The 20,580-nt window shown below is 41.0% G+C and overlaps 1 protein-coding gene across 6 annotated transcripts in view; it reads right to left on the bottom strand.

Moving 5' to 3' along the window:
* LOC141274287 (rho guanine nucleotide exchange factor 18-like) overlaps positions 1-20,580 on the bottom strand; it is a 513,433-nt gene that overhangs the window by 57,801 nt on the left and 435,052 nt on the right. For all 6 annotated transcript variants that reach the window (XM_073686293.1, XM_073686291.1, XM_073686292.1 and 3 more), the window contains one exon: positions 312-379. In XM_073686293.1, coding sequence (XP_073542394.1) covers positions 312-379 — 68 coding nt within the window. The remainder of the gene's footprint in view (positions 1-311; positions 380-20,580) is intronic.

Raw genomic sequence — 20,580 nt, forward strand, 5'->3', positions numbered from 1 at the left:
TATTCCACAGAACTTTCCACACATCACTGTCCCCATTGGGGATCACAATCTACATTCCCTATCAGCATGTCTTTGGAGTGTGGGAGGAAACAGGAGAACCCGGAGGAAACCCACACAAACGAGGGGAGAACATACAAACTTTAGACTATTCCTTCATTGATAAAACAAAAAGCATAAAAAATCTATAAATATTTTCTCAGAAATTTTTCTTTTGTAATACTGGATGTGACTATACCACATTATTTCTATTTCCTCAGCAGTAAACTCTCTGCTCATGGAATCAGGAGTACAGCTCTGAAGATAAATTGTACCTTGGATTTGCTGCTGGTGCAATCAGGTAGTAATGTCTTGCAGTTTTTATGGACATTTACAGCGCAATCTGTGGAAAAAAAAAAGTTCACAAAGTGGGAATTAAGACTGAACATTTGGCAAAAGTGAAAGGCAAAGTACATATAAAACAGAAAAGAAGCATGTGAAAGGAGAAAGCCAGGATGGGTGTAAGCGTCAGCGTGTGAGTGTACAACAAGCTGCATTAAGGACACAATGTGAAAAGCATGCTGAAGATTACACAAGCGATAACAGTCCAATATTATTAGGAATCCAAATCTAAAATGTAATCATTGCTGAACGAAACCGCCCTCCAAGCATTCATAAGGGTAAAATAGAACGAGTCATTGTTCATGGAAATGACTAGCAATGGAGGGAAACAGTACTTTTATTGAACAGCAACTCAACGCAAAGGACACCAAGATGTAGATAAGATCAGATCTGAAATCAGTTTACTTTAAACACCATGTGATAAAACACCAGGTAAGTCGGAAAAAGACAGACAAACATACAGGCATGGCCGAAAGTGTTGGCACCCTTGAATTTGTTCCAGAAAATGAAGTATTTCTCCCAGAAAATTATTACACTTACACATGTTTTGTTATACACATCTGTATTTCCATTGTGTGTATTAGAACACAAAAAAAACTGAGAAACAAGGTAAATTGGACATAATTTCACACTAAACCCCAAAAATGGGCAGGACAAAATAGTTGGCACTTTCCAAAACTATGGTAAACAACTGTTTCAAGCATGTGATGCTCGTTCAAAGTCACCTGTGGCAAGTAACAGGTGTGAGCAATATGAAAATCACACCTGAAACCAGATAAAAAGGAGAGAAGTTGACTCAATCTTTGCATTGTGTGTCTGTGTGTGCCACACTAAGCATGGAGAAAGAGAAAAAAAACTGTCTGAGGACTTGAGAACCAAAATTGTTGAACAATATCAACAATCTCAAGATTACAAGTCCATCTCCAACGATCTTGATGTTCCTTTCTCCACGGTGCGCAACTTAATCAAGTTTACAACCCATGGCACTGTAGCTAATCTCCCTGGACATGGATGGCAGAGAAAATTTAATGAAAGGTTGAAAAGCAGGATAGTCCGGATGGTGGATAAGCTGCTGCAATCAAGTTCCAAAGAAATTCAAGATGTCCTGCAGGCTCAGGATGCATCAGTGTCAGTGCAAACTATCTGTCGACATTTGAATGAAATGAAATGCTATGACAGGAGACAGTGATCCCAAACATACTTCAAGAAGCACCCAGAAATGGATGGAAACATAGTGCTGGAGAGTTCTGAAGTGGCCAGCAATGAGTCCGGATCTAAATCCCATTGAACACCTGGGGAGAGATCTTAAAATTGCTGTTGGGAGAAGGCACCCTACAGCATGAGAGACCTGGAGCAGTTTGCAAAAGAAGAGTGGTCCAAAATTCCAGTTGAGAGGTGTAAGAAGCTTGTTGATGGTTATAGGAAGTGACTGATTACAGTTATTTATTCCAAAGGGTGTGCTATCAAATATTAAAGCTAAAAGGTGCCAACAATTTTATCTGGCCCATTTTTGGAGTTGTGTGTGAAATTATGTCCAATTTGCCTTTTTTTCTCTTTTTATGTGTTGTTCCAATACACTCAAAAGGAAATATAAATGTGTGTATAACAAAACATGTGTAATTACAATAATAAAAACTTAATTTCCTGGAAATTTCAAGGGTGCCAACACTTTCAGCCATGACTGTATATCTAATGCTCAGTCATTGCCCACACTTCTGGAGGCAGGTTCTCATGCAGATCAGTGTTCGGCCCACAGCTCTTAACAGCTCATTAACATATAACAAAAACATGGATTTCTCTAGAATAAGACATCAGATCACAGATATCAAGGTATCATTTTATTCAGCTTTCTATGACCAGCATTGTCCATATAGACGGCTTAGGAGGGGTGATCCTACGGACAGATCCCCTTTAACATATAGTGTGTAACCACTGCGGACCAATTCATTACCACATTTGCACTTGTTTTTTTGTGTCAAATTTTTAGTAATTTGTGCCATATTCATCTTTCCATTTGCACCTCTCCCCCCCCCAAGTCTATTTTATATGAGTTCACCAGTTTTCCCTTTTTCATATTCGCCATTGTGGGCAGGGTTTGAAGTCTCCACATGCTTTCATCCGATTATTTGCCTCTTTTCAAAAAGTCACTAAATCTGATCCAAACCTACTCCAGCCCACCCCTGGAATAGTTTTGTACAGCAGATATTTTCGTGCAACTTTTGAGCCATTTTTTTGCACTATGAAGTCACAAAAAAAAAAAAAGACAAAAAATAAACACTATCTTTGACTTTGCTCAAAATTAATGATTCACTTACGCAATTTACAAGACTTTTGGCGCAAATTAAACAGCAACAAATAGCACAAGATAAAAAAAAGGACAAGTGATTTATTGGCTCAATAGTTGTGTCACCATACCACTGTCTAATGGTTGTATGCACACAGTCTGATATTGGAAACTCATCTGACATGGGAATGGTAATCCCCAGGCAACAGTTTATTCATATATTGCCAGAAGGAGTAATAAAAGTAACAGGAGTGCTACAGTGTGCGCACAGTGTGATACTGGAAGCTCATCTGACATGGGAATAGTAATCCCCAGCAGACAGTTTATTCATACATTACCAGGAAGAGTAACAAAAGTAACAGGAGTGCTACAGCATGCGCACAGTGTGATACTGGAAGCTCATCTGACATGGGAATAGTAATCCCCAGCAGACAGTTTATTCATACATTACCAGGAGGAGTAACAAAAGTAACAGGAGCGCTTCAAGCAACGATGCTCTGCAGTTGCTATTTCAAGGGGATTGCAAGTATACTGACAAGTCCTCCTTTGCATGGTTGCCCATCTGGAGAAAATCTGATATATTCTTTTATATATATTTTGATAGATAAAACCAAATGTACATATATAGTTTACATAGTCTTCCTTCAACCTTAAAAACTAAGTCCATCTAGTTCAACCCATAGCCTAACATGTTGATCCAGAGGAAGGCAAAAAAAAACATGTGGCAAACACTAACCCCCACATTGGGGAAAAAATTCCTTCCCGACTCCATACAGCAATCAGACTAGTTCCCTGGATCAACACCCTATCAAGGAATCTAGTATATATAACCTGTAATATTATACTTTTCAAGAAAGGCATCCATGCCCTTCTTAAATGTTAGTAGTGAATCACTCATTACAACATCATGCGGCAGAGAGTTCCATAGTCTCACTGCTCTTACAGTACTATAGCCTAATTATCCATCACGATCCATTTTTTATGGATCAGATATTTGGGGTCTTCCTCCGCCTTAAGAGGCATGAGATTTATCTGAGGGACCTTACATGGCAAAACCCTGTGGTTGTGAAAGGGTTGAAAGCTGCAGCTGTCCATGCCAGCTTATAACAGGGTGCAGCTTGCTAATGTTTGCCTGAAGTCCCTGCTGCTCTAGGTATCGATCACCAAGTCACACAGTGGAGACATATTGATCTGAGCAATATGGGACCCTGCTGGCTGACCTGCATTTTCCTCCACTTATAGAAGACCTAATTAGCGGTAAACAAAGTTCACATTTCGACAGCAATTTCCTACCGCCGATCCAAGAAAGTTTCCAAAACTAAGCATTTCCTGCACTGTTTGCGAAGCCCAGAATGGGCTTAGGTAAACCTGACAAGTTGCCGGGAACAAGTGCAATGCAGGTCGGCTTTTCTTCCATTTAGATGCTGTGTCATAAATCATATATAATTATAAAACTGACCTGAAGGTTTTAGACGACTGTCGGCACCTGTTCATGACAAGATGATGCACGACAGACGCCTGCCACACTGGGATCTGTGAATTTGCGGTGATGGGTTTTGTAGGTCCGGGAAGTCCTTGGCAATACATGAAAAACAGTTCATGCCAAACGACAGATGTGCCCTTCAATAAAAGCCAATACTCGGGCACAGATGCAGAGAGATTATCTGAAATTGCTGTGCATGCAGGCATAATACGGCCATTACACTAGCTGTAAATGTGGAGCCAAGGGAGGGATTGGATCCAATCCTGGGAGATCAGGAAGTATTTCTAAAAGTAAGCCTTGGTGATCAGTCCGGCTCTTTTTGGTGATCTGGCTCCGCTCAGCAAAAAGAGCCGGCTCTCTTGGATCCTACATGGATCCCAATAACATAGGTTTTCAAATATTTAAGATGACGTGAATATGGCTGAAGCCCCGCCTGCCTGCAGTTAACCAATTAAATTTATTAGTGGGTGGAGTTTGGTTTGGGTGGGCGAAGTTACGACCACCGGAATTTTACGCCCAGTGAGAGCCAATCAGAGAATTTAATAATAAAAACAGTTTTGGAATCCCAAGGCTCTTCACTCCCGCATCTCAGCCCGCCTAAACGTGCCAGCTTCTATTTTTGCCACATACCTCTAGAACCCTTTCCTCCAGCCATGGGGCAGTAGCGGCTTTTATTGCCTTTAGAGGTGTTGTGCCTGCACACAACACCCTTAGGTGAGTGCTACCATAGATTATACCTATCCCTTGCCAGACGGTACTGCCCTATTTCATGCACGCTTCTGTCCCTCTCCAGAGCTTCTCATTCAGAGAATTTAGTGGCTCTCGCTGGGATGCCGGCTCCCATTGTTCACAGCAAGGAGCTGGCTCTTAGTCTTGGTTTGTTCGCGAACGACCCATCACTAATCGCTTGGGCTGACAGACACAAGAGGGGCCCCTAAAACCAACAAGGTTCCCACAGCTGTTCTGCATGAACATCTCTTAGGGCGCATCAAGATATGCCTTAGTAGCTGTTATGCATACTAAACAGTCATGCACTGCAATAGATAGGTAAAAAAATATATTAAAGTAAAAGTCCCCACGAAGGACAGAAAAATATACAGAAATAAAAACAAAATACAAGTTTAATAAACTAATGGATAAAACAAAAGCTATAAAATGATTATTTTTAGTAAACAAAAGATTTTGTTAAATAAGTCATTAAGCAAAAAGGAAAAAAATACACATCCACTGAGACCAATGACCAGCAGTAGCGGTAATAAATACTGCAGCCCTGTAAAAGTGGAGCTGCTGCAGGATCAAGAGGGGCTTCAAAAGTCAAATTATTATTTTTTTTATTATAAAAGGAAACTATCACTAGATTTTTGTTACCCCATCTGGAAGGAGCATGATGTAGGGGGCAGAAAACCTGATTCCAGTGATATGTCATTAACCTTACTGTTTTTTCACTACAGCAGTTCTACCAATTCTCTGAATGCTAAACTGTGTATAACCGCCCCACATCACCGACTGGCAGTTTTCGGTGTACACTGTGCATAGGCAGAAAGCTGCCAATCACTACTGGTGGGGTGTGTGGTTTGACTACCTGGCAGAAGGTCGAGTAGTCCTATAGTGATAATCTGCAGATAAAACTGTGATTTAATTAAAATTACACTAAGCAGACTAGTAAGTGACACATTGCTGGAATCAAGGACCCTGTACTCTTCTCTAAAATTAGGTAGCAAAACCCTGGTGACAGATTCCCTTTAAAGCATTACCTGTCTGATTCCCAATTTTTTTAAGTTTTGAGTCACCACTATTGCCTCCTAGACTGTAAGGTCTTGCCAGGAAGTCCCTCACGCCTATTAGCTGACTAATGTGTTACAGGTCCTGCCGGCAGAGTAACCTCACCGACTGGTCTGTTTGTAACGTATTCTGCAGTCTGCTATGTACAGTGATGCATAGAAACTAATTAGCCCAAAATTGATAATGACAGTTGTGACAAATTCACTGGTAAGGTGCTGGAGGAGAGATAGGTTTCCTTGAGGCTGTTATATTAGTGAACTAAAACCATTAAGTTTCTTCCAGCATGTTATTTGTTGAGCGGGGTAGAGTCCATAGTAAAAGGGAGTGTTTTTTTGTGAATGACCATTGTGAAGGGTGGGAGGTCATTCACTATATCTCTCCACCTCAGGGTGTGGTCTGGGGGAGTTTAAATACTCGGCCAGCTGAGGCATTCAGTGTTCAATATCTGGAGAAGTAAGCTCCAGAAGGGAGCTTGTATCTGTTCCTGAACCATGTGGAGTTGGTGAACTCTCAGAAGGCGAATCCCTGTCACTACAAGGACTGTGTTCTTTTTGTTACCATTTTTGCTTTGTTTTCCTTGTTTTTCACAGCGGGCTGTTTATTTTCACGGACTAAAGGTTGGTTTATGCCATATTCTAATAAAGCAACCAAAGATTTAAAGAGATGGCATACCTGTGTCTACCTCCGTGTGCAGCCGAGTGCGCAATCTACCACACAGCATATTGCAAAATTAACTATTTTATCAAAAAAGACATGCTTTTACATAAATAGGTTTTTATGAAATAGTTACAAAACTGCAGCATCTTGCCTCGATTTTCGTTACAATAAATAATTTGACCGAATGGTGTGAACAAACCACCAAAATCAGCAGGGAATTGTAGTTACCTGTGGCTTCCCTGCTCTCCATTATTATCATCCTTATATCATGAGGCATTGAGCGTTGCTGCTGCACGTCCTTTTTATTAGAACAGAACGCATTCTCAATACCTGCTGGGTGTTAGAGGGTTGCCTTTTCCCATCCGAAGCGCAGCAGTCTCTCTTCAAGGTTTGGACGGAAATTAAAAAAAGCTGCACAATCTGCTACATTTTTAAATTGAAACAAAATGAGTGTCCAAACCAAGAACAGCACCTTACATGGGGACAAAGACATAATGTAAATAATGTTTAGCGTTTAACCCTTAATTAAAATACACTAATGAGGTAATTGATGCACCCCTGGTGTGGCTGAGCAGTTCACTGTTCCTTCCCCCTACTTGATTTCCATCTATTTTCACCATCTCATCCTTGATTGACACAGCTCTGAATTTACAGGAGATGGCAGCAGATACATGGAAAAGAAGTAGGTGGGAAGGTGCGCTGAACTACTTGGCCACAACCAGGGTGCACTTAAGGCTGTGTGCCCACTATGCGTTTTTTAAGTGTTTATGCAGCGGCAATTGCGCTGCAGAAACGCTTAAAAAAAACGCTTGATAGAAGGCCTGCCATGTTCCCCAATGATAATCCACATGTGCTGTGCACATGTTGCAGAAATTTCCGCTCCGGATTATCATTGCGGAAAAAAACACAGCACTACCAATTATTTAGCGGAAGCGCGGCGTTTTCGCCGCCATTGACTTGCACTGGAACGCATGGAATCCGCATCACTGCATCTGTACATGCAGAATCCATGCGTTTCAATGTGCGGATGGTACCCAGGTCTGGAGAAGAGGAGACTCTCCTCTGGACCCTGGTACGATAGAACCTGTAAAAAAAGAATAAAATAAAAAATATACATTATACTTACCTTCTGATGGCCCCCGGCGTCCTGGTCTCGGCTTGCCGGCAGCTCGCGGTAGACTAAAAGGACCTGCGGTGACGTCATTTAGTCATGTGATGGGTCACGCGACCGCTGACGTCAGCAGGTCCTTTAACCCCTTTAAAGCCCATGACGTACTAATACGCGTCAGTGCCCTGGGCTTTAAGAGCCTGACCCGTATTAGTATGTCATCGCGATCGCGTGCGCACACAGGCTGTGCGGGCACGATCGCTGCCGGGTGTCAGCTGATTGTCACAGCTGACACCCGGTACTATGTGCAGAGACGGTCCCGCACCGCTCCCAGCACATTAACCCCCGCAATGCTGCGATTGAAGTCAATTGCAGCATTGCGGAGGCAAGGGGAGGTGATCGGTATACTCACCTCCTCTTCCGGCCTCCAGCGCTGTCTGCCGCGGCTTCCTGGGTGTTGCCATGACGACCCGATGTCGTCATGACAACATCCGGGTCACCAGACAGCAGTAAGATTGTTTGGACATGCGCAGTGCATCTCCAAAAATCTTCTCCCTGTCCAGCGCTGACTGCCTGCATGGCACAGGGATGGTGCTCCATCCCTATGCTGTGCAGGCGATCAGAATAAAAAAAGTGAAAGTCCCACAGTGGGACAAAGTAAAAAAGTGTAAAACTCCCAGAAAGTGGAAAAAATAAAAATAAAAATTGTAAAAATATAAAAAAAAATAATAATAATAATCCACTAAAAATAAAAATATAATGTACCCATCAATAAATATTATTATGGAAAAAAAACAAAAAAAAAAAACAATAAAAGTACACATATTTGGTATCGCCGTGTCCGTAACGACCTGGCCTATAAAACTGTTCCACTAGTTAACCCCTTCAGTGAACACGGTAAAAAAAAAAGAAAAAAAAGAAAAAAACAATGCTTTATCATCATACCGCCAAACAAAAAATGGAATAACACGCGATCAAAAAGACGAATATAAATAAAAATGGTACCGCTGAAAACGTCATCTCGTCCCGCAAAAAACAAGCTGCCACACAGCTCCATCATCCGAAAAATAAAAAAGTTACAGCTCTCAGAATAAAGCAATGCAAAAAAATAATTTTTTCTATAAAATAGCTTTTATTGTGTAAAAGCGCCAAAACATAAAACACGATATAAATGTGGTACCGCTGTAAACGTACTGACCCGAAGAATAAAGCTACCTTATCAATTTTACCACACCCGGAGCAGAATAAAAAAAACAAAAACAAAAAACAATTCCTGAATTGTTGGTTTTTGTTTATTTTGCCTCCCAAAAGCTGGAATAGAAAGCGATCAAAAAATGTCACATGCCTGAAAATGGCACCAATAACAACGTCAACTCATCCCGCAAAAAACAAGCCGTCACATGACTCTGTCGGCCAAAATATGGCGATGCAAAAACTAGATTTTATAAAATAGGTGTCTTTTAGTGTGTGACAGCTGTCAATCATAAAAACCCAATATGATTCTGGTATCACTGTAATTTCACCGACCCGATGAATAAAGTAATCTCATCACTTATACCGCATGAGGAACGGCGTAAAAAATAAACTCTAGGGCTGGGGTTGGGGTTGTGCTAATGTTAGGGTTGGGGTTGTTGTTTTTTCAAAAGTAAAAAAAAAAAAAGATGACGATATGGCAACTAGTGTTGAGCGCAAGTGCTCGCTACTTGAGTTTGCATCGGGTGCTTGGGTATGCACTGAGTATCGCGGGTGCTCGAGTCTCCGCCCCATATGCTTCGCGGCCAAAAAAAAACTTGCGGGGATTGCCTGCCATGCACGAGCGATCCCCGCATGTTTTTTTGGGGTGTCTAGTAACCGTGAAACATGTGGGCGGGGACTCGAGCATTTCACTTTGCACCCGTGATATATGGTGCATACCTGAGTACCCGATGTAAACTCAAGTAGCGAGCACTTGCGCTCAAGAGTAATGACAACTTATTCAATATGATGACCTAATGTTATCAAATTCTGTGTCGTACCTCTGGGTTCAAAATGTTCACTATACCCCTTAATAAAATCCTTGAGGGGTATAGTTTCCAAAATGGGGTCACTTGTGGGGGAGCTCCACTGTTTAGGCACATCAGGGGCTCTCCAAACGCAACATGGTGTCCGCTAACAATTTGAGCCGATTTTCCATTCAATTTGTTAGCGGACACCATGTTGCGTTTGGAGAGCCCCTGATGTGCCTAAACAGTGGAGCTCCCCCACAAGTGACCCCATTTTGGAAACTAGACCCCCCAAGGCACCTATCTAGATGCATAGTGAGCACTTGGAACCCCTAGGTGCTTCACAAATTGATTCGTAAAAATGAAAAAGTATTTTTTTTTCCACTTTTTCATTTTTACGAATCAATTTGTGAAGCACCTGAGGGTTCCAAGTGCTCACTATGCATCTAGATAGGTGCCTTGGGGGGTCTAGTTTCCAAAATGGGGTCACTTATGGGGGAGCTCCACTGTTTAGGCACATCAGGGGCTCTCCAAACGCAACATGGCGTCCGCTAATTATTCAAGCAAATTTTACAATCAAAAAGTCAAATGGCGCTCCTTCCCTTCCGAGCCCTGCCGTGCGCCCAAACAGTGTTTTTTCCCCACATATGGGGTATCTGCGTGCCCAGGGGAAATTGCACAACAAATTTTGGGGTCCATTTTTTCCTGTTACCCCTGCGAAAATAAAAAAAATTGGGTCTAAAGTAACATTTTTGTGAAAAAAGTTAAATGTTCATTTTTTTCTTACACATTCCAAAAATTCCTGTGAAGCACCTGAAGGGTTAATAAATTTCTTGAATGTGGTTTTGAGCACCTTGAGGGGTGTAGTTTTTAGAATGGTGTCACTTTTGGGCATTTTCTGTCATAAAGACCTCTCAAAGTGACTTCAAATGTGATGTGGTCCCTAAAAAAATGGTTTTGTAAATTTTGTTGGAAAAATGAGAAATCGCTGGTCAACTTTTAACCCTTATAGCTCCCTAACAAAAAAAAATTTGGGTTCCAAAATTGTGCTGATGTAAAGTAGACGTGTGGGAAATGTTATTTATTAACTCTTTTGTGTGACATATTTCTCTGATTTAAGGGCATAAAAATTAAAATTTTGAAAATTGCAAAATTTTCGCCAAATTTCCATTTTTTTCACAAATAAATGCATGTGATATCGAAGAAATTTTACCACAATCATGAAGTACAATATGTCACGAAAAAACAGTCTCAGAATCAGGGGGATCCGTTGAAGCGTTCCAGAGTAATTACCTCATAAAGTGACAGTGGTCAGAATTGTAAAAATTGGCCTGGTCATTAACGTGCAAACCACCTTGGGTTGTAAAGGGGTTAATATACCGCGAGCTGCCGGCAAGCCAAGACAAGGACACTGGGGGCCATCAGAAGGCAAGTATAATATTTATTTTTTACCATTCTTTCGGTCACACTATATAAATCCATGCCGTTTGCATGGATTTATATAGTGTGACCAAGTTGTCAAGCACTTTCCAAATGATGCTAAAATCGTTTGGAAATCGCTTGTCAACCAGCAAGCGGAAATGCATGTGAAGAACGCTTCACATCCGCATCTGGCAGGAAAACGCATCTACAATCCGCATGTACAATCCGCATGCATTTTTTTCTGCCAGGGAGATGCAGAAACGCTCAGGAAAAATCCGGAGCATTTCTGCATCCTGGGCACATAGCCTAACACCTCATTAACATATCTAAATAAGGATGGGTTTTGGGTTAATGCAGCAACTGATTTTTATCGGGTCTGTGCCCTACAAGGTGCTGCAATTTTGTGCTAACAAACCCCCTATATTAGCAATATTGAAAGAAAGGTAGATAAAATTTTAATAAGTACTTAAATGTAATCTCTCCTAATGACATGCAATTAGCTAGTCACAATGCAACATAGCTGTTGTACTGAGGTGCAAATCAGAATTTTCTAAACTTCTGAGCAATGCATCAATAAAGTATGAGGCATGGAGGGGTCTCATACACGAGGGTCGTTATGCGTCCCCCAGGATGTACATAGAAATATACTGAACCCGCTGGACAGCATTATAATTACATCCACAGCTGTGGTTACAATGCAAAATAAAAGAGTGTGGACTTGGTTAAACTATTTGACCAAGTCAGATTTAGTAAAACCTGACATGGGCTTTTATTTTTGGAGAGTTCTGTAGGATGGTAGTGGGAAGGATCACTACCTCCACTCCGGGTCTTGGGAGTGGTCCATGTCCACGATTCCCATTTAAACTTTCAGTTAAGGTTTGAGTGTGTCAGGTTTTGCAAGCATCAGAGCAGGAGCTCTGTGTAGGACAGGTCTGTGCGAGATGAAACACAAGCCACAGCAAGAGAAAGCGAAGCCATTGACGCACCCATGAGTTATGCGGTGGTGCAGTAGCCCAGCGGATTGATACGGACTGTTACGGACAATCCGGCTGCAAACCGGAAGATTACGTTTGAATTATTTTTGTAAGTTGCTAAAATAAAGACGGTTAAGTTGAACTATCCTGGGTCACTGCCTCATTACTGCGCTGTCGTAAAAACCGCTGCATTACAAAAGCCAAGATCAACATGTGCTAGTGTGTGTCAGTCATACATTAGAGGAGGGACGAGAAGCAGAAAACAAATTAATAAGACTACTAAAGAGCGCAGGAGAGGGAGAAACATGAGGGTTCAAGTGCTCAGGCGCAAAGCAGCGGATCATGTCACTGACACCTACAGCCCTGGGCAAAACCAGTCAATGGCACTTCCAGCAGCCTCTTGCCCACCTACAATAGTCCCCTCCTCACAGCGCATCTATTTGCCTGTTCTTCTCTCATAGCAGCTGGGATGGTTTTTCTTATTTCTCTGGCTTGCCCATTGGAAAAATAATATAATACACTGCAAGTCCAACACTGCTTCTTCAGCACTGCCCGAAGCCTTTGTTCTCAGGCGGCAGAGGTGGCGTCACGACTGCAGCCAATCACCGGGATCATCAATCTCATGTCGACTGCCTTGCTTGAAAACAATTGAGCTTTAATCTTTGTGTAGAATTAAAACACACCATTCCAATCTCCAATCTTTCCCAGGTCTGTGACTGCTCTAGTCAGCCCAGCCAGTCTCTGTCTACTGGATAGCAGCGATCACGTAGAGTGTTGACACATGGCTGCCGCAGCCCATCTCCGGCTGTAGCAGTTACATGTGTCATCGCATCATCACTGTAGCTGGAAGAACAGAAATCAGCGGGGAATAAGAAAGCCACAAGAGTAGCGCAAGATTGGCAAGGTGAAAAGATTGATCCTTTAGGTTTTATTTTAGTCGATTAGCTCTTTGAACCAACTGCTGCAGAAATACAGTGAAGTAGCAGTAGTTTTTAGTGGATCTGCTACATTTCTACAGCAAATCTGATCCATGTACACCCAACTTAAAAGGTATCTGCAAATGGAGTTTGTTTTTTTTTCAGTGGAATCACTTCAAGAAATGCCTGGAAAAAAATCGCTTGAAAGATTCTTCCTATCCATTTCTATTCTAAAAGCACTTCGCAGCTTTTTGAGAGTTTTTATATTTTCTCTTTAGGTTTTGAGGTTGGGACCATCCCAATTTGGGTGCACTTTAAAGCTGGTGGGATGGCTTTTTCACTTTTTTTCATCAAAAATGGTGTTTACTAAGTACCCTATGTTACTTAGTGCTTTTACTTACAGTAGAGTATACAGTCATAGTGGAGAGTGTTGGCACCCTTGAAATTTTGCCAGAAAATTATTGAAATTACACATGTTTTATCATACACATGTTTATTTCCTTTGTGCCTTTGTGTGTATTGGAACAACACAAAAAAATAGAAAAAAAAAGGCAAATTGGACATCATTTTACACAAAGCCCCAAAATGGGCCGGACAAAATGTACTTGTTGGCACCTTTCCAAAATTGTGGGTACACAACTTTGTTTAAAGCATGTGATGCTCGTTCAAACTCACCTGTGGAAAGTAACAGGTCTGAGTAATATGAAAATTACACCTGAAACCAGATAAAAAGGGGAGAAGTTGACTCAATCTTTGCGTTGTGTGTCGGTGGGAAGATTACTAAAGGATTTTGGGTTGCAATGTAGTGCCAGTGTCAGAAAGTGGAGTTTGCATCCTAGGGCATGGGTCTTCCAAACCCAAACATACTTCAAGAAGCCTCAGAAATGGATGGAAACAAAGCGCTGGAGAGTTCTAAAGTGGTCAGCAATGAGTCTAGATCTAAATCCCATTGAACACCTGTGGAGAGATCTTAAGATTGCTGTTGGGAGAAGGCACCCTTCAAATATGAGAGACCTGGAGCAGTTTGCAAAAGAAGAATGGTCCAAAATTCCAGTTGAGAGGTGTAAGAAGCTTGATGATTTATTCCAAAGAGTATGCAACCGACTATTAAGTTGAGGCCCATTTTTGGCTCTGTTTTTGTGTTGTTGCAATACACACAAAGGAAATAAACATGTATATAACAAAATTTGTAATTGCAATAATTTTCTGGGAGAAAGTTCATTTTCTGGAACAATTTCAAGGGCCCCAACACTTTTGGCCATGACTGTATGTTCATCTTGTTTCTATCTTAGGTTTTGTCAGAAGCACAGCAAAGTGGCTGTAGTTTTTAGTGACTCTACTACATTTCTACAGAAAAACTGATCCATGTACACTCAACGTCAAGGTATGTGCACATGGAGTTTTTGAGAGTTTTTTTGGGGTGGATTCACTTCAAGAAATGCCTGGAAAAATGCTTGAAAGACTCTTCCTATCCATTTCTATTCTAAAACCACTTTGGAGTCATATGTTCAGTCTTTTGACCGTTTTTATTTTTCCACTTAAGGTTTTGAAAAACGTCTGGTGAAATAGAAAATAGTGTATGTCACTTCTCACCTGATCATAAATGCTCAAAATTAGTTACTATCAATCAGCGCCAAAAAAAAACACTGAAAAGTTTTAATTTCCTAAAGAAGTTTGAAGAGTTTTTGAAGCATTTTTTTCTTTTAAAGAACTCCCTAAAGAAGGAGCGTCTCCTAAAATGGTTTCCACTCAAAACGGTTGTTTTTTTGACCGCCTCACAGCAACTTTGTGCACACATGCCCTAAAAGGTCAGCATATAAAAGGCATTTATAATTAGCAGGGAACATTTCCAGCGCTAACATAATTAGTAATGAGAAAAGAGATTTCCCAAGACAGGCAGATGAAAGAAAATTAGTTCACCACGCAACTAGTTTCCTATGTATGTGCACATAAGGTGTATACATAGAGAATTTTCCATCTGGATTTTCCAGGTGTATTAGAGTATCAGCATATTGGATCGGAATTTAAAGGGAATCTGTCACCACTTTGGAGTTAGCAGACCTCTACTATGGACATACAGGGTATAGAAAAGTAAATCTATACATAGCAAAAGGTCTGATTGCAGAGAAAAGCACTTTAATCAATTCTATTGTGTACAGGCTTGGCGACCGCCTATGTGCTTATTATTCCCCCAAATCCCCGCCTATATGCTTATTTATCATATTCCCCCTCCCCTGCACGTCACAGGGTCCTGTGACGGGTCCTGTGACAGGCCCTGTGACGTGCACTGTGCTCCCTGACCTCCGGGCATACGCAAAGCGCCACTCACATAGAGCGTGCTTTGCTTCATCGCGGCCCCGTCTGCCTGTGCTCTGTGCTGCAGGGCTCTACTGTGCAGGCGCCGGAGAGTCACTGTCACTTACCTGCGCAATAGAAACCAGCAGAAAGGCAGTACCCAGACATGAATAAGATTGAGCACATCTGGGACATCATGTCTCACTCCATCCACCAACATCACGTTGCACCACAGACTTCCAGAAGTTGGCGGATGCTTTAATCCAGGTCTGGGAGGAGATCCCACAGGAGAGCATCCGCAACCTCATCAGGAGCATGCCCAGGTGTTGCAGGGAGGTCATACAAGCACGTGGAGGCCACACACAATACTGAGCCTCATTTTGACTTGTTTAAAGGACATTACATCAAAGTTGGATCAGCCTGTATTGTGTTTTTCCACTTTAATTTTGGGGATGACTCCAAATCCAAGCCTCCATTGGTTAATAAATTTGATTTCCATTGATGATTTTTGTGTGATTTTGTTGTCAGCACATTCAACTTTGTACAGAACAAAGTATCCAATGATAATATTTCATTCATTCAGATCTAGGATGTGTTAGGAGTGCTCCCTTTATTTTTTTGAGCAGTGTAGAATTGATTAAAGTGCTTTTCTCTGCATTCAGACCTCTACTATGGGCCATAGAGTTATGTATAGATTTACTTTTCTATACCCTGTATGCCCATAGTAGAGGTGGTGTTTTGCTGGAAACAATTGTAATGCAAGATATTTTCTCTCTGATGCAGATGAAACACAGTAACAAATGTTTACCAAATAAAGGACTTTTTGATCTGTAGCATTTTTCTAACAGACTGTTCTATAGGACTTAATAAATGCAAGGAAAAATGCAAGTACAAATCTAACAAAATAGCAAAAAAAACCAATAAAGCTGGCAAAAATTAACAATACAGTAAAAGCTGAAAAAGTTGTGTGTGAAGAAGCCCTTAGGTCCTGTGAATTGTGATATGGAGTCTCTAAAAGATAGAGTAAGTTTTTTCCAGCACAAAAATAGATGCATGATCGGTCAAGTCAACACCTTACACTCTGCTAGGTATGATCCAATTCTGATGTCCACGTTCTCAGTAATTATGGAAGAGGACAAGAGTCAGCAAGGACACTGTTGGTGGTTTTAAGGTTGGCATCCCATTCTTGCACCACTCGTTGGTCGGCTATATAGTTTCCCAAACACTGCTCCCAAGAAGCTGCTTACTTGATAAGAAATGAAGGTACTTTCAACAGCTGAGTTGGGGTATTCATATAATTTTACCTTTTATCAGTGATACATTTGACTTATATTTATGTAATTTTTAAATATGTTATATATGTTCATCTTTCACAAATTTCCAATAAATATGTTTTAAACTGTGTTCTCCTTTCTGTGAATAGTATTTTTACAATTTCTGTATCTTGGACATATGGTTTTACATTGCAGGCAGGCATAGAAAAAGAAGTTTGGCCTGGCAGTTGCCTTTTTAGGTTCTTTCTTTCGTTTTTATTTTAGACATTGTGCCGCCCATAAGATCATAAAAAGACCTTTGGGGGGTAATTTTAACATAAAAATACAGTTTATTGCCGATTTTCCCTGTAACTTAAGCTGACAAATTAGCCCAAGTAAGAGATCAAATTCAGACTCCTGCTTCCACTGCCGAGCTGATATCTGCCAAGACCTAGTAGCTCTTGTTTGCTCTTGGCTCTACATCTCCTCCCTGAAGCTCCACAATCCCTTGCAGGGTCTATCTCTGAGGAAGTTCTAAAACTTTCTTGCAGTGCCATATGTGGACAACCAAATATTTTCAAGAGATGGGAGTATGCAAGTTGTTAAAGAACCTGATCACTCCATTTAAAGGGTTTGCTCATAAAGGCAACACCATTTAAAAATCAGCCTACAGAGCAATTAGATGATCATTGGGTCCTGCTACTAGAAAACATCTGGAAGTCAGGGCCAACCAGGCAGACATTGAAGGGAAAAATCTGGAATTATATACCGGTAATAGCAGTTTAGATAAATGTCCATTCTTGTAACACAAGGACAGCTCGAGGCTGACTCTCATTCACTGTGGTTCTCCACTCTCACAGACAGAGGTTGTTTTCATGAAATAACTAACTTTATGGCTCTAAGTTTTACAGTTCAGAATTACAGTACACAACAATTAAACTATCCCAGTACTGCTTATAAGGGGCGCTCTACTGGCACAAATTACCGTATAATAAAAGTAATTAGGGTTTTACCAAACCCCATTCACACATGGTGTGAACTTCAGGGCATGTTGTGGACTTTAAACTCACAGGTAGCTCAATATTGGTAAAGAGTCTCAGTGACAATGTTGCACATTTCATTCATTGTATATTACATTACATACAATGGATGAAATGTGCATCATTGTCACTGTGAACTTTTACCAATATTGAGCTACCTGTGAACTCCATGTCAAAATCTGCACTTAAAGGGAAGCCATCATCAGAAAATTATCTATTGTTGAAATCAAGTTTTTATGTTGCATGTATTATTGGAACATTGTGGGCAATTTATGTATTCCCATATCAAAACCTGTAATAAAAAATGAAAAAAAATAGAAGTCTTCCAATTTTCATACTGGCCACTGGGGTTTCATGAAATAACATGTACAAACCCACCATGATTGGATCCAGACCCTATCTCTTGTATTGAAGTGCATAAAGAGCCAGTGCAGAGGTCATTGTGAAGGGAGGAGGAGCAGGGTCAGCTGTGTCATCACCTATTGTGATCAATGGTTCCTGTGTTATCTGCTGTGTATAGTGGTGTCACCTGTCATTGTAATCCTGCCTCTGCTGATAAGGAGCCTTGCTGAAAACTCATTCTGAAAGGACAGGCAGTAAGAGTCTAAAGCTCCAGTGACAAGCGTGAAAATTGCAAGATTACAATTTTTTTTAACAATGTAATATGAAAAAAAAAGCCAAATATGTTAATAAAATACTTTTAACAAAAAAACCTGATTCAAATAGTATGTTTTCTGCTGATACCTTCCTTCTTAAAGAGGACCTTGCACTTGTAACTGCTTTTATTTAATCTACTGTTTGAACCTTTTATCCTTTGAAGGAGCTGTGAGGGCTATTGTTTTTGCGTTGTGAGCCATTGGTATTTTTGCATAATTTTGGCGTACATATGATGTAAACATTTTTTTTCACATTCTTTGGGGAGGTACAGCAATTTAAAAACGATAGTTCTAGAGTTTTAATTCTTTTTTTTTTTTTTTGTCTTACGTCATCTACAATACAGGTTAAGTAATTTAACATCTTGACAGATCAGACTTTTGCAGACATAGCATCAAAACAAGGCATTTGCGAAGGGGTGCTTAAAGCTGGAAGCCCAAATTGATGTGCCATGAGAATCTCTCAATTTAAATGCTACTGTAGTAGATTGACAGCAGCATTTAAAGGGAACCTGTCACGTCCTAGTTGCTATGTACATGTCCCCAGTGTTGTTAGTGATGCAATGTGCATCACTAACAAGCTTTTTCCATTAAAATTGGTGCAGCTATAATGATTTTATAGTTTTTAGTATACTTAGATCCTACCTGCTCATTCAGTCATAGGGGTGTGCTTGTCATATTCAGTTATGGGCGGGCACAGCATTCACTCACTGCTGGCGCCACCCACGTATTTAAAATTTGCTACCAGCAAGCGTTATTATTGTGGGGCGCAGGCGAAGTTTTACATGTCCAGCTGCGGGTCCCCGCGCGTGCGCAGTGAAGCGGTGTAGTTTGTAGCTTCACTATGCATGCACTAGGACGCTCTATTCCCCGTGCGTGCGCAGGGAGGTTGTGTAATTACCAGTTTCACTGCGCACGCGTTATGTTCCTCGCGTGTGCGCAGTGAAGCTGTGCAGTTCGTAGCTTCACTGCGCAGCTATGACGCTCTATTCCTGGTGCATGCGCAGTGAGGCTGTGTGATTACCAGCTTCACTGCACACGCGTTATGTTCCCCGTACGTGCGCAGTGAAGCTGCAAACTACACAGCCTCACTGCGCACGCACGGGGAACATAATGCGTGCGCAGTGCAGCTGGTAATCCCACAGCCTCACTGCACAGGCGGCCGGACATGTACAAATGCGCATGTGCCCCACAATATCAGCGCTTGCAGGGAGCAGTATTTAAATATTTGGGCGGCGCCAGCAGTGACTGAATATGACAAGCACGCCCCTATGGCTGAATACGAGTAGGTAGGACAAAGTATATATAAGGTTATAAAATATTTATACTACCACTGATTTTAATGAAAAAAGCTTGTTAGTGATGCACATTGCATCACTAACAACGCAGTGGGGGCAGTGTACATAGCAACTAGGACGTGACAGGTTCCCTTTAAGTAGTTAAAAAACAGTAATAGGAACTAGCTCTGAGTGCAGCGGTTAAAGACAGGTGCTGATTGTAAAACTCACCCAGTGTTCACTGTGTACTAACGGGCTCAGCTCCACTCCATACAGCCACTGCAGGCATGCGCCTTACATCTATGGCGGATATCTGGAAGGGTTAATGAGGAACGGCCACCTCTCCTGCCACATCTTATAGAAAGTAAATTGAATTCCTCATTTATTAATTCTGAAGCATCTTTTCTCAGCACTCCGCATTGTGCCATTCCTCATTCAACTAAAAACGCAAGAATAAATTTGGGGGTTGTCGCTAACGATCGACACTATCCAATCAGTACTGATAGCATCAGACTTTGTAGGGACATACCCATTTGACAAGAGGAATGTTAGAACCCAGTAACCAATAGAATGGTACAAAGCAGAATTATGAGAAACAAATGCTCTGGAATTTTTAAGGTATACAAGTATTTACTAAAACAAACATGTCATGAGAGGGAACAGATTCTCTTTAAGGAACCTTTCACATCCAGAAATGCTATTTATCTGCATATTGCCACTATATCTACACGTAAAAAGCATTTAAATCCTGTTTAGCTGCCTTACTGGAGTCTTAATCTCCTTCCCTCTGAGTTAAAGGTATGATGCCGGGAGCAATTACAGTCACTGCTTACTATAATTTATTCCAGGGGTCTCAAACTCGGCTAAGTATATGGGCCGCACATAGAAAAAATGTGAATTTGAAGAGCAGCCGCATTCTTGGCAGGATGATATGAAATTTTTAATGATACCATATTGTTTTTTCTATACACCTTTTGGATCATTTTTTGAACATTTTTGGCTTTTTTATTTTATTCTTTTACATGGCATTCATTTTATGGGCTATGGTACAGTTTTATAGTTTTTACAAGTTTAC

This window comes from Phyllobates terribilis, unplaced genomic scaffold (genome assembly GCF_046119375.1).
Source record: "Phyllobates terribilis strain yellow unplaced genomic scaffold, ASM4611937v1 Scaffold_1__5_contigs__length_1240528914, whole genome shotgun sequence".
In the NCBI taxonomy this organism is placed as follows: Eukaryota; Metazoa; Chordata; class Amphibia; order Anura; family Dendrobatidae; genus Phyllobates; species Phyllobates terribilis.